Genomic DNA, 19957 nt, shown 5'->3' with positions numbered 1-19957 from the left:
ATAGAAAGCAATGCAGTGTTTGGATTAAGCTATGCTCCCAGTCATGGCTGCAGTCCACTCAAATGTAAAATCATTTGAATCAGGAAACATGTACAACCTTGCCAAACTTACCTCTGCCCTACAGCAAGTGCACAGGTGTATGGTAAGTGTAGTGAAGAACCTCAGTTTGACTCTTATTAAAGCAGATACTTACGGCCATGCAATATGGAGCAATGCATATCATCTTCGATTGTTCTTGCTTAGTTTGTGTTTAGGTATGAATCCAACTATATTGTGCTATAAATGATCAGAGCTCACCAGGCTTATTTGAAATGAGAGGAATAAAATAAAAATGTCGATTTCTCATCTATTTCCTTGCAAGAAGGAAGGTCCTGCCATGTTAAAGATTTAGTAACTTCAGACCTCACCTATTGATAAAGTCCCCAGATTAAAGGTGAAACTGTTTCTCTGAAACCTCAGAACTCCTCTTTATCAAACAAATGAGTTCATGAAGGGGTTTTAATCCCTATCCCATCATTCCATTCTGCATGGAGCAATTTCCTCTATACATTGCAGCTACATACTCTCCATTTCCTTGCCCTTGACTACCTTTTTACTATTCATATGTTTATATGTAAAAATCTGAAAAACTGACTGACTGTATATTGAAAAGTCATGTTGCTAACGACCTTTATCTTTTGAAGTATTTCCTACTAGCTGATTAAACTGCTCTTTAAATCCAGAGGAGGTGGGAATGGAGAAGATGCCTTAAACCATGGCCTATATCTTTGTATAGTTTACCTTATATACTGACTCGGTTCCGTACTACTCAAAATATGTCGTTACCTGTGGCAGAAGGATACCAACATTAGTGTGGCACATAAGCATAATGGCCCAGTTTTGCAGTAATAACGGTGAGGCTATCAGCATTCGCTGTTATTATAAGGATAAATTTCACACTGGAGTTTGCACATGCACAGTTAGATGTGGAAATTCAGGAGTTCCTCACAGAGATACCCTGCTCTTCCACAGGGTGTGCTGTTGCAGTTCTCGCCAATACACATGGCACTGAAATCACTGTAATGGCATGAACTTTAGGATACTTAACCGCTAGTTCTGCACTAACGATAGCTAATTTGAAAAAATTAGTGCTGGTGCATTTAGGGGTAAGTGTATTTTTAATGGTGCAGTAAGTGATAATTACTGCCAGACGTCATCTCTGGCCCTGATTTATAAGTGTGGAGTCTCATTCAGAAGAAAATTAATGTTGCAAATTTTTTTTAAGTGTTTTTATTTCTTCTTTGTCTCTTTTATCTATATCCCTTAGTCCTAACTGTATTCCCCAAATTTTATTTATCTCTGTACCTAATCTAAATATAATTAATTTTTTTTTTTAACTTCTGGGTTTTCAGTCTCTGTGTGGCTCTCTGATAAATTCTAAAACTTTGTGTTCAGAGTTGTGAAAACCTTCACCCTTTGATGCTAAACATCTGACCTGCTGTTGAGCACTTTAACCTTTGGACAGCATTGTGATCTAGTGTTTCTTATAGTATTTATGGAATAAATCATTGTTTCCTGGGCCAAAAAAGGCACAGATTGTTTCAGACATTGAAATTATTGCACAGTCTAAATGGCAGACCTTTGTTTTCCTTTCTTTTTAAAAGAACATGCATTTTCCAATATCCTGTACTATTTAATTTTAATACTTAAAATTACATTCTTTTCTATACTTCTTGTCTCATCATTGTAGCCAAGAGCCAGCAAATCCAAAAAGGAGAGCCCAGCTTGACCTCACCAGAGAAATCTACAAAACCTGAGCCAAAGACTGAAACAGTCAAGCCGAAAAGTTCCTCCACCACACCTACCAGTCCAAAAACACCACCTCAAATTCTCAAGCCCAGTAATGTGGGACGTCCAAGTATTCCTCAAAAGCCTAGGCCCAGCTGGAGCACAGGTGAGTAGAAGTTGCATCACTAATCCATGAACTGAAGACTTGGGGATCCATAAAGAAGAATTTAGAAAAACAGATGAGCAAAGATATGGTGTTTTAAGAACATGAATAATTGAATGTTCAAGAAAGGGGTTGACCTAATGGAATGCATGTGAGATAAGTAAAGAAATTGAATATTATCTACTGTGCCTAAACTGTATAGTCTTTGGAACAGGTAATAGTAGATGTTAGATAATAGCCATAGGATTCCAATTTCCAAAAATGAACATAAGTACAGAGGGGTGAAAGAACTGTCACTGGACCATTATCATTCACCTGCTATTGATGGACTCAAAGGACACAACCTTGAATAGGTCTACTTTATCATTGGCGAAAGCAGTAAGGTCAGGACAGAGGAGACTAGAGGAAGAAAAATTGTTTAGCCAGCCTACTTACCATGTTGTATAGGTCTGTGTGGTGGACCTGTAATCATTTTCATCTCCTTCCTGACAAGCCAAGTAGTTCACAGTTTAATCTGTCATATATTTACATTTGTACTTCTACAGAAATATGCAATATATTTTTAATACAGTTTAATAGCTGAAAACACATCCATACTTCAACAGTATAGATATTCAGCTTCATATTAATGAATATGTGGAGCTGAATTTTATAGGGGCCTCGATGTCTGGATCTGTGGTGGGGGGGTGCGGGCATGAAGATTGCCCCGGATAAGGCCCGCCATGGACCTTGATGCCGGCAGGGCCCGTCCCGATCTTGCCAGCAGCAGCGAGGCCTCGTGGTGGCCCCCCTGCCACTCGGCGACAGGACCTCAATTTAAATAAATTAACTTACCTGCATAAATGAAGTTCCCGTCGCCTCCTGATGTACCACTGCGATCTTCATCCTTGCAGCTGGCACTGACACGCCTTCGGATGCCTGTCTGGGGAAACAAGATGTGACACCTGTGGGGAGGGGGGAGGAGGTAAGTTTTTCGGTGTGGGAGGGGAGGGAATGGGATCAAACTTACTTGATTGATCTTGGGGGTGATGGGAAAGGGTAAAGTTAAAAGTTTCTGACCTTTGGTGGGGTGGGGGAAGGTCAGGTACAGAAGATTGAGTATTGGGAGGGGGCGGGGAAGAGGACAAGGGATGAAATGTAAATTTATTGGGGAGGTGGGAGAAGGGCTGAGAACATTTTTTTCATTATTTATAATTTTTAAAGTAATGTCTCTTTAAAAGTTTAAAGTAAATGTAAGGGCCAGAAACCCTTTTAAAGATGGCACCAGACGCCGATACCGGGGACGGCTCGCCTGCCCCCTCCACGTAGTCGGGGGGGGTGCGGGTGGTCCCCTTGGCCTTGTTAATGAGACGGCGCATATAAGATCACGATGGCTCCATGGAGTGAAACCCGCACGTGCGGGCCACCATCTTTTACGGCCGCGCCGTAATTGGCGGCAGCAACGTAGAATCCAGCTCGTGATGTCTTTTGTAAAAATTTCTGCTAGGATTTGTTCTACTTGGAGGGGGGAAATAACTGATTGAACCTTTTGTAAATTTTATCCATAATTTGTTGGAAAAGGATTCATTGAGATCACTGGATGCAAAGTAATAGTTTATCTGAAGACACTGCTAATATTGCTTGGGGAAAAATATTAACGAAAGTGCTGCCCTTGTTACAGAGGAAAACCCTGAATCACCATCTGGTCACATTTCCCCCAAAATTGCCCTGGTCCCACCTGTTCTAAGGCGAATGCCATCGGATAAAGATGGACAGAGCAGCCCTCCTTTCAGTGGGCCCAGCAGTTGGTCATCTTCACATGAAGGTAGGATGATGCTACTTAATGCAAGACATGGGAAGCATATAGAAATTTTGAAGTTGCGGAGGAGGGAGGGCTGCTTAAATGTTTCACTGAACCGCAATTGAACAATACAGCAGACAGTTGACTCTTCAACCTGTATTAGCAGCTCTGTCACCTTACCAGTATCCCAAATGAATTAGACCAGATATTCTGTCACTACTTCAGTAGAAGAACTCGCATTATCGATCTTATGAATGTTAAAGCATATGTATATACAGAAAATTTGAAAAAATACATACTTCTGGAATTTATCAAGAACCCACTAGCTTGTTCTGTCTGGTACTGATTGGAGACTGGTAGGGTTCTAGTATGTGTTGGCTTGAAGAGTTGTAAACTGGTGGCGTACAGTAGCAAAAAAACTTTGTAGAATAGTTTTATAAACATAATAACCTCCCTGCATTTATACTTAATTCTATAATTGTCAATAATACCTACCTTTTTCGTTATTGCAATTGTGCAAACCACTACAAAGTGTGAACCATCTTGTATGCATTTTACATATTCAAAAAGTGCAGTTAGAATAATCACAAAATGTGTGTTTCATCATGTATTTCCATTTGTTTGTCTTCATAAACTGAAATAAAGGTAAACTTACAAAATAAAATGTTGTAATGAAGCTCTTAATTTCTGCATTAGGAGTTCTTGTGATGTTTTGTGATCATTAAAAATCCAAATAATGAGCATCAAGCAAATTTCTATGCATTTAAATGTCAAAATGACTCTAATGCAGTAGTGCTGGTCAATTATGCAAATGTGCCTTTATTATATTAAACTTTTGGAACAGTATTTAAGCAATGAGATGACCAAGATTATTTTATGTCAGCATTGAGCACTGATGTCCAGAAGTTAGGGCAGCATATGCCTCGTTGAGACTGGGAAAGCTTAAATTGCATTACAGGTGGAAAAGCAGGAAGAGAAGCTTTCAGTTTCTTGGAATATTACTTAAGAAAAATCTAATGTGCATTTAAATTTATTTGTTCTATTCAAACAAGAAACAGAAAAGTCTTCGTTATAAATTCTTAAATGGGAAGCTTCTAGACATGCAAGAAGACTTAGTGAGCTAAAGGTCACTGCAGACCTCTTTCAGGTTTATTTTGTACTGCTCCATTATGCATTGAATGTGTGTAAAGATTAAAAAGTGCCCTTTTTCCCTGGTAGAGCTATTTGGACTTGATAGTAGAGCTGACACAGAACATGATTCTGAAATGGCAAAAAATGGAGCACGTGTCAAAAGAACTCTGAGGCAATCATCAACTGGCACAGTGAATGATGCAAGCGAGATTGAGCGCAAGAAATCACAGCCAATAACTGGTCAGAATTTTTGCCTTCCTGGAGTGGTGGTGGGTGAAGTTGGCACCAGCAAGTATACAATTTATTTAAAGGCATCCATACAAACTAATAACAAGTGTATATATGGAGTAAAAATTACAAAACTCTTTACTGTAGTACACAATTGTGTTCCTGGATCTGGTATTGTGGCACTTTCACATTGAAACCCCAGAAAAGATTTGAGATGAGCTCATGAAGAGTGGATGTAAAATACAAACCAGAAAGGATGAGCATACATGCTGAAGCATGTATCTGTCCTTGGTTTTAAAAACTGTTCATATTTTCTCTCAAAAATTCTACACTTTCCATGACTATTGGGCTTGTACTTGGATCAGCCAACAGACTACAAGTCTGGAAGAGACTGGTCTGGGCTACTGAACAATAACTTTAAGACATTTAGGTTGTCACTTTTGACTCATTGCAATGAAGCAGTCCAGTTTACAAAATATTGTAAAGCAGGATGTATAACCATTGGTCCATGGACTGTGAGCACACATTTTTGTTATTAGACAGCTATAAATTTGCTGGTGCCATTTTTGTGCTTGGAGGCAGATCTCGTACATTGTAATTGAAAGCTGTAGTATCTCATTCCCTGTCTCATGCTTACTTTATACACTCAGCATCAAGAAACCTGTGGAATTTATGTACTGAGGATTCCATTGCACCCAGACTTCTGTTGAACTCAGATAAAATGAGCATTCTTTTTAAACGTTTGGAATGATTATAGAAATTAGTTATTTTGTTGAATTAAGTCTAAGCTTCCAAAAGAATCAGGGATAGGGATGCTACAGTTGTGAAAGCTTTGCTTTGATGCTAGTTCCTCCAGTAGTGGTGATGGCTTTATTTGATTTTCAGTTGAACAAAAGCTTTCAAAATTCACCACGGTCTTATTTCAACCGCACAAACTTTGCCACTAACATTTGTGTGCCACAATTTAAATGTTCATTTCATTCATTTTTTTTTTGTGTGATAACCATGTGAACATAGACTGTGTGCTGTATTTCCTGAATATATTAATTCAGGCTGATTAATGAACTCGCTACAAGATATATTTCATTGGTTTGGGAACTGTTTAATTTTCTACCGCTTTGGTATATCTACACCTCTTTGGCCATTCCAGTGTGTATAAACCTTTCATCCCCTAACTATATCCTTGAAACATTTGACCTCTGTAAATGTAAAGAGATTAGGTAGCATTTAATGAAAGCTGCCATGAGCTTACACAATTCCTTGTTCAGAAGAGGTTAAAGTATTGATTGGTCACTTCTTTGCAATTGTGGATATATTGTCCCTGTTAATCTATCTGTTCCTTAAGTTTCCAATTCTGCTCAGATTATGAAGATGATTTGCTGAATTTAGTTCACTTTTTGCTGATTTTCATCCCTCTCAAAAGAACAGGAGTAGGCCATGCAGCCCCTCAAACCTGCTCCGCCATTCAACTAGATCATGGCTAATATGTACCTCAAGTCATTTACCTGCCTTAGCTCCACATCTGTTGGTACTTTTACCGAACAAAAGCTCAACCTTAATGTGTTGTTTCATTGCTGGGTTATGGTTCCATGCAATTTTGCCCAGGTGTTTGTATTCATGTGTGAACTTTGACTATGCATAGCAACACAATATTCAATTGCGGGAATGGGGTGGAGAGGAGGGGCAGGCATCACAACAAAGTCATAGATTCTTCACTCGATGTCCACATATTCAAGTGCCTCGCCAGGTTTGTTGGGTAGTATCTAGAGTAGGAACCCTGGCTGAATTCCTGCTGCCCAACTCGTGACATTTGAGATCAGCTGTAGCATGCCCACTGACTGTGACCAAAATCAGCTAACTCGGAACAAACTGGGGTTCTGATCTGTAGGACTTAGTTGCTAATTGGGTAAATTTATCTGAGTCTTCAGGAAAGCCAATTGCCAAAAAAATGACTGGGATCTTCCTATCAGGGGCAAAGCTGTGGTTTATGCTGCTGGCTCCCCAAAAAAGTGCAAATTTATTTGGTTCATAGTTTGCAGGGAGAACTTTAATCCTGCAGCAGCGCCTACAGTCGGGACAATAAGGATGAGGTTCCAGTGCGGCACATTTCTTGCAAAGCCATACCCCTTTTGACATCATGAGCTGAAGACATGCCCCTTGAGGTCTGTGTTCAGCTCAATGACAGATAAGTTTTTAAAAATGCTTTTCATGGTTTAAACACTCTATTAAAGGGAGCAGTTTTAAATAGAAACAAAAAATAGAACAATCCCGTTTGATTCCTGATATTTTTTTACCATTAGTTATTGAATGTGAACAGCGCCTCGAGTAACAGTTCGTTTGAGTAAAATAAGATTAATAGATTTTACTGAATTGGAAAAATATAAGGATAAAAACACTGTTGTTACAACCAGGTGAGAAAGGTGTCCAGGGTTCCATCTCGGCCTTCACCTGGTCTTACCATAACAGGGTTTAATTTTAAACACACCGTGTTTTTAGCTCCCCCTTGGTGAATCTTTGTTCACCACTTTCCAATTATAATGCAAAGAAACCAGCAGAAACAGGCTTTCTTAGGTTTAAAGAAGAAAAGTTGAAATCTATTAAACTTAAACTTTAATTCGTTTAACGCCTATGGATACACGACGCGCCCACGCTAGCATACACATGCGATATGCACATGCAAATAGAGACAGAAAACAGCAGTGGAAAAGTTTGAGGCAACATCTGAAGAGTTTTTGTGATGGTTCTTCGAGCTCACTGTGGAGTCCTCGATTGTAGGTAGATCTTGCTTTTCGTTGGGGCCCAGTATTATTCTTAAACCTTGTTTGCTGTAGGAGACTTTTCTCTCTTGGGGGTTCATGTGTCTTCAGTGGATTCAGAGGCTTGTGAGAAAGAGATGGGAGCAGTCAGACAGGAGGGGCTGTGGCGAGCCAGCCAGGAGAGTTCTTCTCAATCCAAGAGCATTCTGCTTTCTCCCCAAACTGCTTGCACAAACTCAAAAAACTCAGGTTGCCCAGCAGGTTAGTCATGTGACTAGCTGGTTTGACTGTGTCCGTTTGTGTATTCGGCCATCTTAGCAGTCAACCTGGAATGTGAGCTCCCCCACCTTTAACGTCTGGTGATCAAAAGACTATTGTGGGCTGAATGTGTCAGGGAATGGCTGTTTTATCCTTCCAAACACTGTCTGTTAATATGCAAATGTCGTTCCAGCCAGGATCTGGCAATTTTTTGAAGCATGCCCTTTCTTTACTTCAACAACAGTTGGAAATTTAATATCCATGTGGGGAAATTAATATGCCTCATGCTTGGCAGGTGGGGGCCTGCATGACAACTGAATTTAGTTTTTTTTTTAAGCAGTAGAGATCTTTTTTACCTAATGGACTCTTCTGCCTCTATGATTGATAGAAAACCTGAACAGAATTAAAGAACTGCGTCCAGTAACTTTAAACTGGGCTTTGGAGCGATCATAGGCAAGTGAGTCTCCTTTTATCAAAACAACTCCTAATAATTTAGCTAATCCTTGCTGGTATACAATTTACATAACCCTTGCTGGTTCATCAAAGCAAAGACTTGCATACAACTATATCCACTGCATTCCAATGGAACACTACAGGGGAGCGGGGATGGCGGGGAGCTAGGCGAGCCAGTGGGGTGCCAGGTGGGGAAGAGAAGTGCCGGGTGTGCAGGGAGGGAGACAGCTAGATGTGCTGGCAAGGAGCTGGGAGAGCAAGAGTGTTTCAACACTTCTGTTGCTCTGCACCTGCTTGTATCAGTCCTAAAAAGATCTTCATGAGCACGTGTAACTTCTGAGCAATCATTCTAAGTTCCTGATTTACAGATGCCCGTCCCTTTGGAAACCGGCCTGGTGGAATCATCAGTGTGCTCTCCATCAGAGCCCTTTGAGGTGCACCGCAAGTTCCGGTTTTCAGAAGTTGTGGTGCCATAGCGGCCCTCGGCAGCAGCAAAAGTCTCAGCTTTTGTCATACTTGGGTCCACAAGTTTCAGGCCAATTTATTTTGAAACTTAGAATTGATGTGAAAGTAAACATAAAGGACTGACTTGAAGAAGTTACTGGTCCATCTCCAAAATGTAATTGATCTAAATCAAAAATTTAATTATTTTTTTAACCTCCACATATAAACAGATACTGGCAGGAAACAAACCACTTAAGAAGGTGCAATTTAAGAAATACGGTCAGGTAACCGTCTCCATTCTGCTGTCCATACCATCTGTTCCTTTTCTCCCATTGCTGCCAGCAGTGCTCTTAAGTTGATTACACCATCAGAAGTTGGTCCAAGTTCTATTTGTGCTCTCTAGGTTCTGAGTTTCTTCCTAAAGTATTTCAAAATCTATAGAAACGTTTTATTGAGGGAAGAAGCGTATGCACATATATATTCTGAAATCACTATACAGTTTTCTCACAGGAGAACATATTGGCTGATTTTGGTTGTTGGTGTGGTTGTGCATACTCAGAGAACAGTTAGCTATGAGAGGAGGGATGGATAATTTAGTGACCGTACCTGGAATTTAGCTCGATTAGGAGAGTGTCAAAGGTTCACCGCTCTGCAAAGCAAAGTAATCTTGCAAAGTTGGCTCCTTTCTTTTTTGGGAGATTTGAAAAGACACTCTTGGCTTGTGGTCACAATACAGATTGGCTCATTATTCCCTCTTTTAGGGTTGTCCTGGGTTTGTGGTAAGTGTACCTGGATCATGAGACTTCTAGGAAGTTGTACCTCAAAGTGCTGGGTAGATTTTTCATCCACGTCTTTGTTTTGAGTGAAATACATGCTGGAGCTAACGGAGAATTGCTGTGGCCTACATAGTGGGTAACCCCAATAGGCAGTACTGCAAGAATTGTGCCACGATGAGTAGAATGTGCTTATCATGTATCTTTCTCCAATAACTGGAGTGTAATTTCTGAAACATGTGTGATGTGCAATATGCTGTATGAATAAACCTCATTTGATGCATGTGGCAGTTGTATCTAACTCCATGCCTTTTTCTATTCCTCCCACTATCTGGTGGCTTGGGATTGCGAGCTTATTGTCACAAGCCAGCTTGGTATTTGCGTTCCCAGGTCCCCTTTGGACTTTGTGTCTTGTAATTTAGAGACGAACATGGTACAAAGTTTGGAGATCTGTTTTGGAAGTGTTTGTCAGGGACTGTCAGCTTATGGTCAGTTTTTTGGGATATCGATCCAGTCAGGAATAATCCTTGTGCACTGCTCTTTGACATAACAGTAGAGCTTCTGGCAGAAACCTTAGACATTCTTAGTACAAGCTAGATAGCTGAGCGTATCATACTGTTGTTGTGCGATGTAACTTACCACTCCACCTAATCGTTCAATATTTTCCAAAGTATCGAGAAGTTTGGCTTGCTCTTAAGATATGAACTTAGCCATATCAAAATGAAAGGCAAGTCTATCAGATATTCCACATACATCCACAGATCCTACCTCTTTGCATGGTCATTATTTTAATTCAAACGCATAGGCATAATATTAACTATCACACACAATGACTGAAAATAAATTTTTCTCCACACCCATATCACCACAGACCAATAATGCATAGGGCTTTGGAAAGAGGAAAGAACCTGAGCAAATCACTCTTGGGAGAAAATCAAGCATAATAAAAATGAATACATTTCCCTGCAAACTCTTACCTGTTCCAGTTGCTAACAGTTAAAGCTGTTGCTTACCAACTCCAAGATCACAACAGACCCTTTTCTAAGTTCCTCTCGGCAGCTGAGAATCTGTGAATGCATCTCAAATACCTACAACTCCCCAAGCATGGTAGAAGTTGCAACATTCCCAAACTCATTAGGGATTCCTACTGTGGCCTAGAATCTGACCTTCCTTCTGAATGTGGGACTAGGTATAGAGGCCAAGACCTCATAGTTAATTCCCGAGCACAACTTACTCTTTATAGATCACTATACTAGCAAGACACACAAACCTCAAAAGCAGTTAGTTCCACCCTGACAATCTCTCTATGCTATTTCCAATCTGGCTCTCTAGGGCATTCCTAATTGCATTAACATTAGGTGGATTCTGAAACTGACACAAGGCTGAGACAATTCTTACATGGAAATAGATTATTCTGTCCTATTAGGCCCAGAAATTACACCTCATGCAGTACACCCTATGTACAAATATATCATATATATTCTCTGGGACTCAGCAAAACTTCAAAACCTCTGACATAGAATAGATTTTGGGTTTTATATTTTGCTTCAAAACTTTGATTTGGTCTCTTACCAATCCCTGCTCTTTGTTTCAGCATTGAGTCAAGTGCCATGGCTCCTTTCCAAGTAACTAATTTAGTGACCCCTAACAACGTTGTGTTCCATTGTCATGTGACTTAAGCATGAAACATGCTCCAAATGCTGCATAAGGAATTTATATGATAGGCACAAAGAACAGCACAGGAACAGGCCATTCGGCCCTCCAGGCCTGCGCTGATCTTGATGCCTGCCTAAACTAAAACCTTCCGCACTTCCGGGGCCCATATCCCTCTATTCCCTTCCTATTCATATATTTGTCAAGATGTCTCTTAAATATCGCTATCGTATCTGCTTCCAGCACCTTCCCTAGCAGCAAGTTCCAGGCACTCACCACCCTCTGTGTAAAAAAACTTGCCTCGCACATCCCCTCTAAACTTTGCCCCTCGCACCTTAAACCTATGTCCCCTAGTAACTGACTCTTCCACCCTGGGAAAAAGCTTCTGACTATCCACTCTGTCCATGCCGCTCATAACTTTGTAAACCTCTATCATGTCGCCCCTCCACCTCCGTCGTTCCAGTGAAAACAATCCGAGTTTTTCCAACCTCTTCTCATAGCTAATACCCTCCAGACCAGGCAACATCCTGGTAAACCTCCTCTGTACCCTCTCCAAAGCCTCCACATCCTTCTGGTAGTGTGGCGACCAGAATTGCACGCAATATTCTAAGTGTGGCGTAACTAAGGTTCTGTACAGCTGCAACATGACTTGCCAATTTTTATACTCTGTGCCCCGACCGATGAAAGCAAGCATGCCGTATGCCTTCTTGATTACCTTATCCACCTGCGTTGCCACTTTCAGTGACCTGTGGACCTGTACGCCCAGATCTCTCTGCCTGTCAATACTCCTAAGGGTTCTGCCATTTACTGTATACCTCCCACCTGCATTAGACCTTCCAAAATGCATTACCTCACATTTGTCCGAATTAAACTCCATCTGCCATTTCTCCGCCCAAGTCTCCAACCGATCTATATCCTGCTGTATCCTCTGACAATCCTCCTCATTATCCGCAACTCCACCAACCTTTGTGTCGTCCGCAAACTTACTAATCAGACCAGCTACATTATCCTCCAAATCATTTATATATACTACAAACAGCAAAGGTCCCAGCACTGATCCCTGCGGAACACCACTAGTCACATCCCTCCATTCAGAAAAACACCCATCCACTGATACCCTCTATCTTCTATGACCGAGCCAGTTCTGTATCCATCTTGCCAGCTCACCTCTGATCCCTTGTGACTTCATCTTTTGTACCAGTCTGCCATGTGGACCTTGGCAAAGGCTTTACTAAAGTCCATATAGATAACATCCACTGCCCTTCATCAATCATCTTCGTCACTTCCTCAAAAAACTCAATCAAATTAGTAAGACACGACCTCCCCTTCACAAAACCAGCTGTCTCTCACTAATAAGTTCGTTTGTTTCCAAATGGGAGTAAATCCTGTCCCGAATAATCCTCTTTAATAGTTTCCCTACCACTGATGTAAGGCTCACCGGCCTATAATTTCCTGGATTATCCTTGCCACCCTTCTTAAACAAAGGCACAACATTGGCTATTCTCCAGCCCTCTGGGACCTCACCTGTAGCCAATGAGGATGCAAAGATTTCTGTCAAGGCCCCAGCAATTTCTTCCCTTGCCTCCCTCAGTATTCTAGGGTAGATCCCATCAGGCCCTGGGGACTTATCTGCCTTAATGCTTTGCAAGACACCCAACACCAGCTCCTTTTTGATAATGAGATGACTGAGACTATCTGCACTCCCTTCCCTAGGCTCATCATCCACCAAGTCCTTCTCTTTGGTTCATCATAGCTACAAAAATGTAGAAGCTACACTGCTCCAGGTACAGACACTTCTGTGCACTCCTACATTCAAGACGGGAAATAAAATCTTAGTATTGAGAGTTTCCTAGGAACAGCCCACAAAGTTGCAGTAATCAGTAATGATATTGCCAGCCTTCAGGAAAGCTTCCACTCTGATCACTTATGCTGCCAAGTAAAAATCATCCTGATCCTGCGGCTGCTCAGTTACTTGACTGCATGAAAACAGGGATAAATGGGTAAGGAGAAGTCCTGGGAAGAGGAAAATCTGCTTTGTTTTACCTACCAGTTCAACCCACAAGTGTGTTGCCAGCAATTATATTCATACCCACAAATGCCACTGGTTAAGAGGCTTGCTCCAATGTATCTGAGAATATGCCTTGCTGTTGTATTTGCCTTATCACCTCTGGTGAACAGTGCTAAGATGGCAAATTATTGTCAAAACCCTTTGAATTCATGGCTTGCAGTGATGTTGAAAAACTCATTCCTTAACAATATTTACTAACATGAATGTGAAATGTATTCCCTTGTGTTCCTGCTCAGCAGGCTTAAATCTACCAGCAAAATTGAGAGCCATTTTGCTCATACAATGGCAGCTACTTAAGCCAACTTGCGAGATTCAGCTCGATTTAGTTCCAATCCAGAAACATGGCCCATTTTTTTTTTCACCAAGCATTGCTATCTTAATTCTACCAACTGAAGACAATGAAGACTTTGCTGCTGTGCTCCAGTCCATCCTAAGAATATGCATCCCGATCCAGCACCGCACTTGTATATTAAGGAACTTGCTTTTCTATATCAATTTTCATATCCTCAGGATATCCCAGAGTACTTCAAGTCAATGAATTGCTTTTTTAATGCAGTCATTGTAGTTTTGTAGACAAACAACAAATGAGATAAATGACCAGGAACTGGCCCCAACTTTCCTTGGGGGCTGAAACATATTCCCAGCCTGAATCAGTCGAAGTTGGGCAGGACCTGGAAATGCCAGATCTCTGCTCAGAAGAGCTAGTGGAAAATTTTCAACTGCTGCCTAGTGCCATATCTTCCTCGACTTTAAAGGCTGAATTTTGCCTTAGGCGGACAGGACTTCGTTACCGACGTAAAAGTTGGTGCCGAATGCGCTTCCACCTAGCCTGGGGATCCGACCCACATTTTACGGGTCCCCGGGCTTTAATTGTCCAGAGGCGGGAATTCCACCCGATGAGGAAGGAAGTCCCGCCTCAGTGAACTGCCGGCAAATCATCGGGCAGGCAGCTCTTAGTCCCAGCAGCGATACCGGGAGAGGTGGCCACTGCTGGGACTGCAGCCCAGCAGACAGAGGGGGGTGCTGTGGAGCCGGGACTGCAGGTAAGTTGGGGATGCCTCCATGGGGAGGTGATCAGTCACGCCGGCGATGCAAGGGTGGTCATGTGGGGGGAGGGGAGGCGTCTTGGATCCTGGGGGTGGGTTGGGGGCGGGGGTGGCCCTCAATCGGGCACCGTGCCTGACTGCCATGGCACCCCTGGGACGCAGCAAGCCCTAGCTATCGCTGGGCGGCCTTTCATGTCCCCAGCACGCCCGCTTGCCACGGGTAAAATACCCATGGAGGTGGGCAAAGGTCCATAAGTGGCCGTTAAGTATCCACTTACGGGCCTCAATTGTTCTGGGGCGGGTGGGCTGGTGCCCCCCCCCCCCCCCCCCCCAACCTTGACAGCCGTGAAGTTGGCCAGAGGCAGGAGTGGGGCGGGAAGGCCTCCCAGAGCCTCTCCCTCAATTTTACGCCACCATCCGGCCCGCCGGGGCAGTGTAAAATTCAGCCCTAACTTTCTTTTCCTACCCAAACAATGCAGGCACCTAAGTTGCACTCATAGTGGCATAGGCACCCACTAATAATATTTAAAATTAACTGATTCCTGATACTCAGGCAGGGTCAGGAGTGGAGCTCAGCAGCATAAGAAGATTCCCACTATATTGCACCACCGGTGGCGGAGCAGGTCTGAGAATGTTTGTCTCCAGTCTGTTTTGGGTGGGGGAGTGGTGGTGGGGGGCAGTGGTGAATGTTGTCCAGGTCACACACAACTCCCTGCTCTTCTGTGAATTGTGCCATGGGATCTTTTACACCTGTTTGAACAGGCACACGGGGGCTGATTGGTTTAAAATTTCATCCAAAAGACTTTACTTTTGACACTGCTGCTCTCCTTCAGTACTACACTAAATTATTTGTTTGAATCCTAGAGTAGGGTTTTAATCGCAACCATCTGACTCTTCCAGTGCATCCCTAACTGTAGATAGAGGTTGAACTTCAGCCAAAGGAAAAGAAAGACTCAATGTATATCAAGTAATCTGTCACTTCCAGCAGGAGCTGGTGACCATGCATTGTAAAGGCTAACAGAAATAATCAGTTTTAACTAGAAATTGGAATCCCATGAACTGAAGATCTAAAAAGTAGTTAAAAGTAAAGAATGAACATTAATGTACTTGTATGAATTGCACAGTGTTTTAAAAGATCATTTGGAAGTGCTTCAAATGAGAGGTTCAATGCAAATATTTTATTAGACAAGAGCATTAAGGGATGTGGAACCAAGATGGGTAAATGGAGTTAGGATACTGATCATCCATGGCCTAACTGAATGTCAGAGAGCAGACTCAAGGATTTCCTACTCCTGTTACTATGTTCCTAAATGAGTTAATGTCCCAGCAGAGGTAGAAACTGCAAACTGCTCAAATTTGTTTGAGTTCTGTTACAGTTCATAAGGTGACTGTGGTGAAGGGTATGGCATGTTGTTCTTTGTACAGTACTTTGCCTACTTTTAATTCTTCAAAAGTGTCTCTAAATGGTATTTCTTCAGCGTTTCATAAACTCATTCCAGTACTAAAACAGAAGTACCATATATTGACAGATTGTATATAAACTTGGTGGTCCAAGAAATGCATTTTTCCCTCTAAAGGTAGTGTAGTTGCATGAAATATTTTGTGTGTTTTATATATTGTTTTTTTTTTAATTCCATGAAGCATTCTCAATATCCTTTTTTTGGTACAAATTCATCCAAATCTGCCTTTTTCTGTTTTTTTTATTTTTGATTTTTTTATTAAATAGCAAACGCTATAACATGTTAGAGGGGAGCCTAACAAAACAACGAATATGGTTGACATCAAAAGTGCAACAGAATAGTAATATTGCAACAACAAGAAGCTTCAGTAAAAGTTGATGACAAACACTTAACACAAGATTACACTCATTAATAGTGATGTCAAATCAAGATGAAGGGTATCATGCTGAGTGTATTGACAAGGGCTAAGCTGAGGGGAACCATGAAAGGTTTTTTCAGGCTGAGTATTGGAGTTGATTTACAGCAGAATAGCAATCAAAAAAGGTCTTGACATAAATTGGAGAGCTCCAAAGTATTAGACCAACAAAAGGGAATGAGTATTTGGGGCAGACGATGTAAAGCATGGCATGAAAATGGCACAGTGGGGCCTACCACCACATCCCAACCTGGATTTTCCTCCACCTTTCGCCACCAGCCCTGATGCTGGGATGGCCAAGCCAAGGCCTAAAATCTGCCCATTACTCCTTCCTGTTCTGCAGTGATGTTCTCACTACAGCACCACCAGGAATTTCCCTTGGTGCCATTCGTGAACTCCTGCTTGCTAGTGAGGATGTGGCTACAGCATACTGTACATGCATATTGATCCCTTATGCAGAAAACTGGACCAGGGTTTTGTTGATTCGGGGAAAATATGAAATTGGAGAAAGGAATGAGACCATTTGAAGTCTTCTAACATATTGAGTACACCAGTCACTGGCCTGTATATTCAAAAAATAGAAGCAACAGGTGATGAAAATACACAGCAGATATATCAGCATTTGAACAAAGGACCTAGGTTAGCATTTTAGGTATCGATTCTTCATCTAGGAACTCCCATCAAAATGTTAAACTGTCATTTTTGTTTTTGTTTCAGATGCTTTGTTTCCAGCATTTGCATTTTGTTCAACCTTTATTCATAAGGAGGGCAAATGTATTTGATTGACATTGCCTAAATTGTCATTGTTCCCTGACTACACATACTTTTGTGTTTTTATTTGTTTCATATTCTTGTTGTATTATTGTAACTTATGTGAGATATGAGAAGTAACTTCCATGATGAACTTGGTTGTTGTTCGGCAGAGACTCGATGGGCCGAAGGGCCTGTTTCAGTGCTGTATCTCTCTATGACTCTTAACGTACCAGCGCTCTACCATTCATAGGAGGTAGGCTCACACTGGGACATGTTATCATCTTCCACTTTCGCAAGTTTATTGGAGGGCAGCTGCGAGTGGAGGTCTGTGCTCTTAAGTGGGATGGGATGTTGACAGAAATATCTGAAGCTGTTGCCTCACTCCACCTAGTGTCTATTTAAAAGTGGTAGTGACTTGAGAGCACATGCCTGATTCAGCCCTTCTGCTGGGTAATGGTCTGTTTATATTTGTGAGCTTAAGGAGAGAAAAATCAAATGTTTTATTACATTTTCTCATTTTTGTCCATTATAATCAATGAGTGAACCAACAGTTACAGATTAACAAAGTTATTTACGAACTTCCAGAATTCTCCCCATCAAGTTTGAAAACTTCTCCCGATTCTTTTGACTAAGTTCTTCATATAGGCAATAATTTTGTTTAATTTACAGCTGGAGAAATGTGCTGCGATTAGCATCAAGCTGATTTGTATTCCTTGTACACTGCACCTAAGAATTACCTTTTCAGTAGATGTTCAAATGCTGGATAGTGTTTTTATTTTTGCGTTGCATAATGGGAAAAGTGCATTTTTCAAAACTTCAGTTGCTTCGGGACCATCTCTGCCTTTGAGACCAAGTTTCAATATAAAAGTCAATCTTCTGATCATGTTCTCATGAACTAAAAGTGACTCTCTACATGTACCTGTTGTGTCTTTGCTTTTACCTGGTTTGATTGTGTTTTAAAGTCAACTTTTCATTGTTATTAAAAATCACCAGTACGCCAAAGTTCTGTGTCGGAAACAAGTTCCAGACAAAGCCCACGCTCGGAAGAAAGCAAACCAGGCCGATTTTCTGAGGATCAAGAGTTGCGAGGGAAAGAGAAGATGTCTAAGAGAGAGCGGCAGCATTCAAAGACAGAAGGGAAGAATGGCAGCAAGTCCAGCGATTCTGGAGAAGAAGGAGACAAAGACTACATATTTGTATAGAGGCTTTGGGTTCGGGAGGTTGTGCAGCACAAGAGCATACAATGATACAAGCAATGAGGGTGTAAAGATGATCTGAGATGTTTCTATTCACCAGCCAACCATCAAATTAATATTTTGTTTTGAAAGCCAGGAATCCAGTTTAAAAAAAAAAAAAAAATTTTTAACTTGATTTTTCAAAAGATCATTTATTTACTGCATGCACAATATTTTTCTTCCCTGTGATTCCTATCTCTTCCCTTCATTCTTCCCTGATCCTCACCTCTAACAGTTAACATTCCTTTTTTTTAATTTTGCTACTGTGGTTGCAAATATCAGCAACTTTTCTCGTGTACTGGAATTCTGTAAAGCAGCTGTGTGGAATACATGCCTTGTATAAGGACATTGTAAACCAAGCAACCAAACTGGAAACTTTTTAGGGTCAGCTTCTGTACAATGGGACACAAGTTTACAGATGTACCCCTGCGTACTTGTGTGTATGTCAAATGTGCATGGGAGATATAATCCTGTATGCAATTGAGAAAAGTAATGATACTAACTGAGCACACTAAAGGAATAAATTTGTATAATTTACTATAAATATAAAGGGGAGCTTGGATAAGGGTTTGTAATCCTCTAGCAGGGCAAATTTTGTCCTCCAAGTGTACAGATACTTCATGTCAGATTAGTAAATTTGTTTTCATTAACATTGTCATAAGCACAATGAGCAAGAATATGTGGAGATGGTGGATACATCATGTGGGGTGTAACTTTTAGCAGTTTCATGCTAATGGACTGTTGGAACAGGGAAGTTTATTTTTATGTTAATTATTAGGCTAACTGATGATCTGTTTATTTACCCACTTTCATATCTGATTTAATCATTATGCCATCCAGTGGCATATATTGCTCACTGTAGGTTAGTTCCAAAGTAGAGGGGATTTCTTTGTGTATATATTTGTACCAATAAAGAGAATGATTCTACAGTTTTGTTGCCATGGCATTAATATTCTCAGTCACAGTTCATCACTACATGTTGCACTGGCTTATGGACACAACATTGAATCTCAATGAACAATACACTGAAGATAACTGAACAATGAGCAACAAGGTTTGACCATTTTGAGACTAAAATTTAAAATTACTTGTGAATAATTTGCTGTGTTAATATGTTTTTATCCTTCTAATTTGCACTTGTATATTCATTTGCATTATGTTTTGAGTAATTTTGCATCATTTTCCCACTACTAATTCTGCCTTTCTTGTGATCGAAAATCTAAATCTTTCCATCTTCTGCCTGTGTAGAATGTGGATCTGAAGGGTAGCAATGATTCCAGCTGAGGTAAAATGAGTATTGGAATTTACATGAGATTTTCACTCCCTCCTTTAGTTAAGCAGATAACTTAAATGGAAACCACTGATTCCGTAGACCAGAACTAATCAAATTTGTTATCAAATTCAGGGAGATAAAGAGAATTAGACTAATAGTTTTTTAAGAGAACTGAGATTTATAACATACCATAAATTTACAGCACCAAGGGAGGCCATTCAGTTCTCTGTGCTGGTTTATTTGACCGTTTTTCTACAGAAAGGATTTGGGAATGTTAGTTTTAAGTAGTGTGCTTTAAATT

General features: G+C 41.0%; 1 protein-coding gene across 3 annotated transcripts in view; it reads left to right on the top strand.

Moving 5' to 3' along the window:
- LOC137384042 (F-actin-uncapping protein LRRC16A-like) overlaps positions 1-19310 on the top strand; it is a 488125-nt gene extending 468815 nt beyond the window's left edge. Inside the window, exons 35-38 of one of the 3 annotated variants that reach the window (XM_068057608.1) lie at positions 1730-1933; positions 3591-3734; positions 4929-5129; positions 18142-19310. In XM_068057608.1, the coding sequence (XP_067913709.1) occupies positions 1730-1933; positions 3591-3734; positions 4929-5129; positions 18142-18350 (758 nt within the window). In that variant the 3' untranslated portion in view covers positions 18351-19310. The remainder of the gene's footprint in view (positions 1-1729; positions 1934-3590; positions 3735-4928; positions 5130-18141) is intronic. The other 2 variants (XM_068057615.1, XM_068057622.1) reach the window with 2 other exon arrangements.
- Positions 19311-19957: the final 647 nt, after the last annotated feature.

The sequence above is a fragment of the Heterodontus francisci genome, chromosome 2, assembly GCF_036365525.1.
Source record: "Heterodontus francisci isolate sHetFra1 chromosome 2, sHetFra1.hap1, whole genome shotgun sequence".
In the NCBI taxonomy this organism is placed as follows: domain Eukaryota; kingdom Metazoa; phylum Chordata; class Chondrichthyes; order Heterodontiformes; family Heterodontidae; genus Heterodontus; species Heterodontus francisci.
Note: the sequence above shows the minus strand (reverse complement) of the source record. Positions and strands in the feature narration are given on the sequence as shown.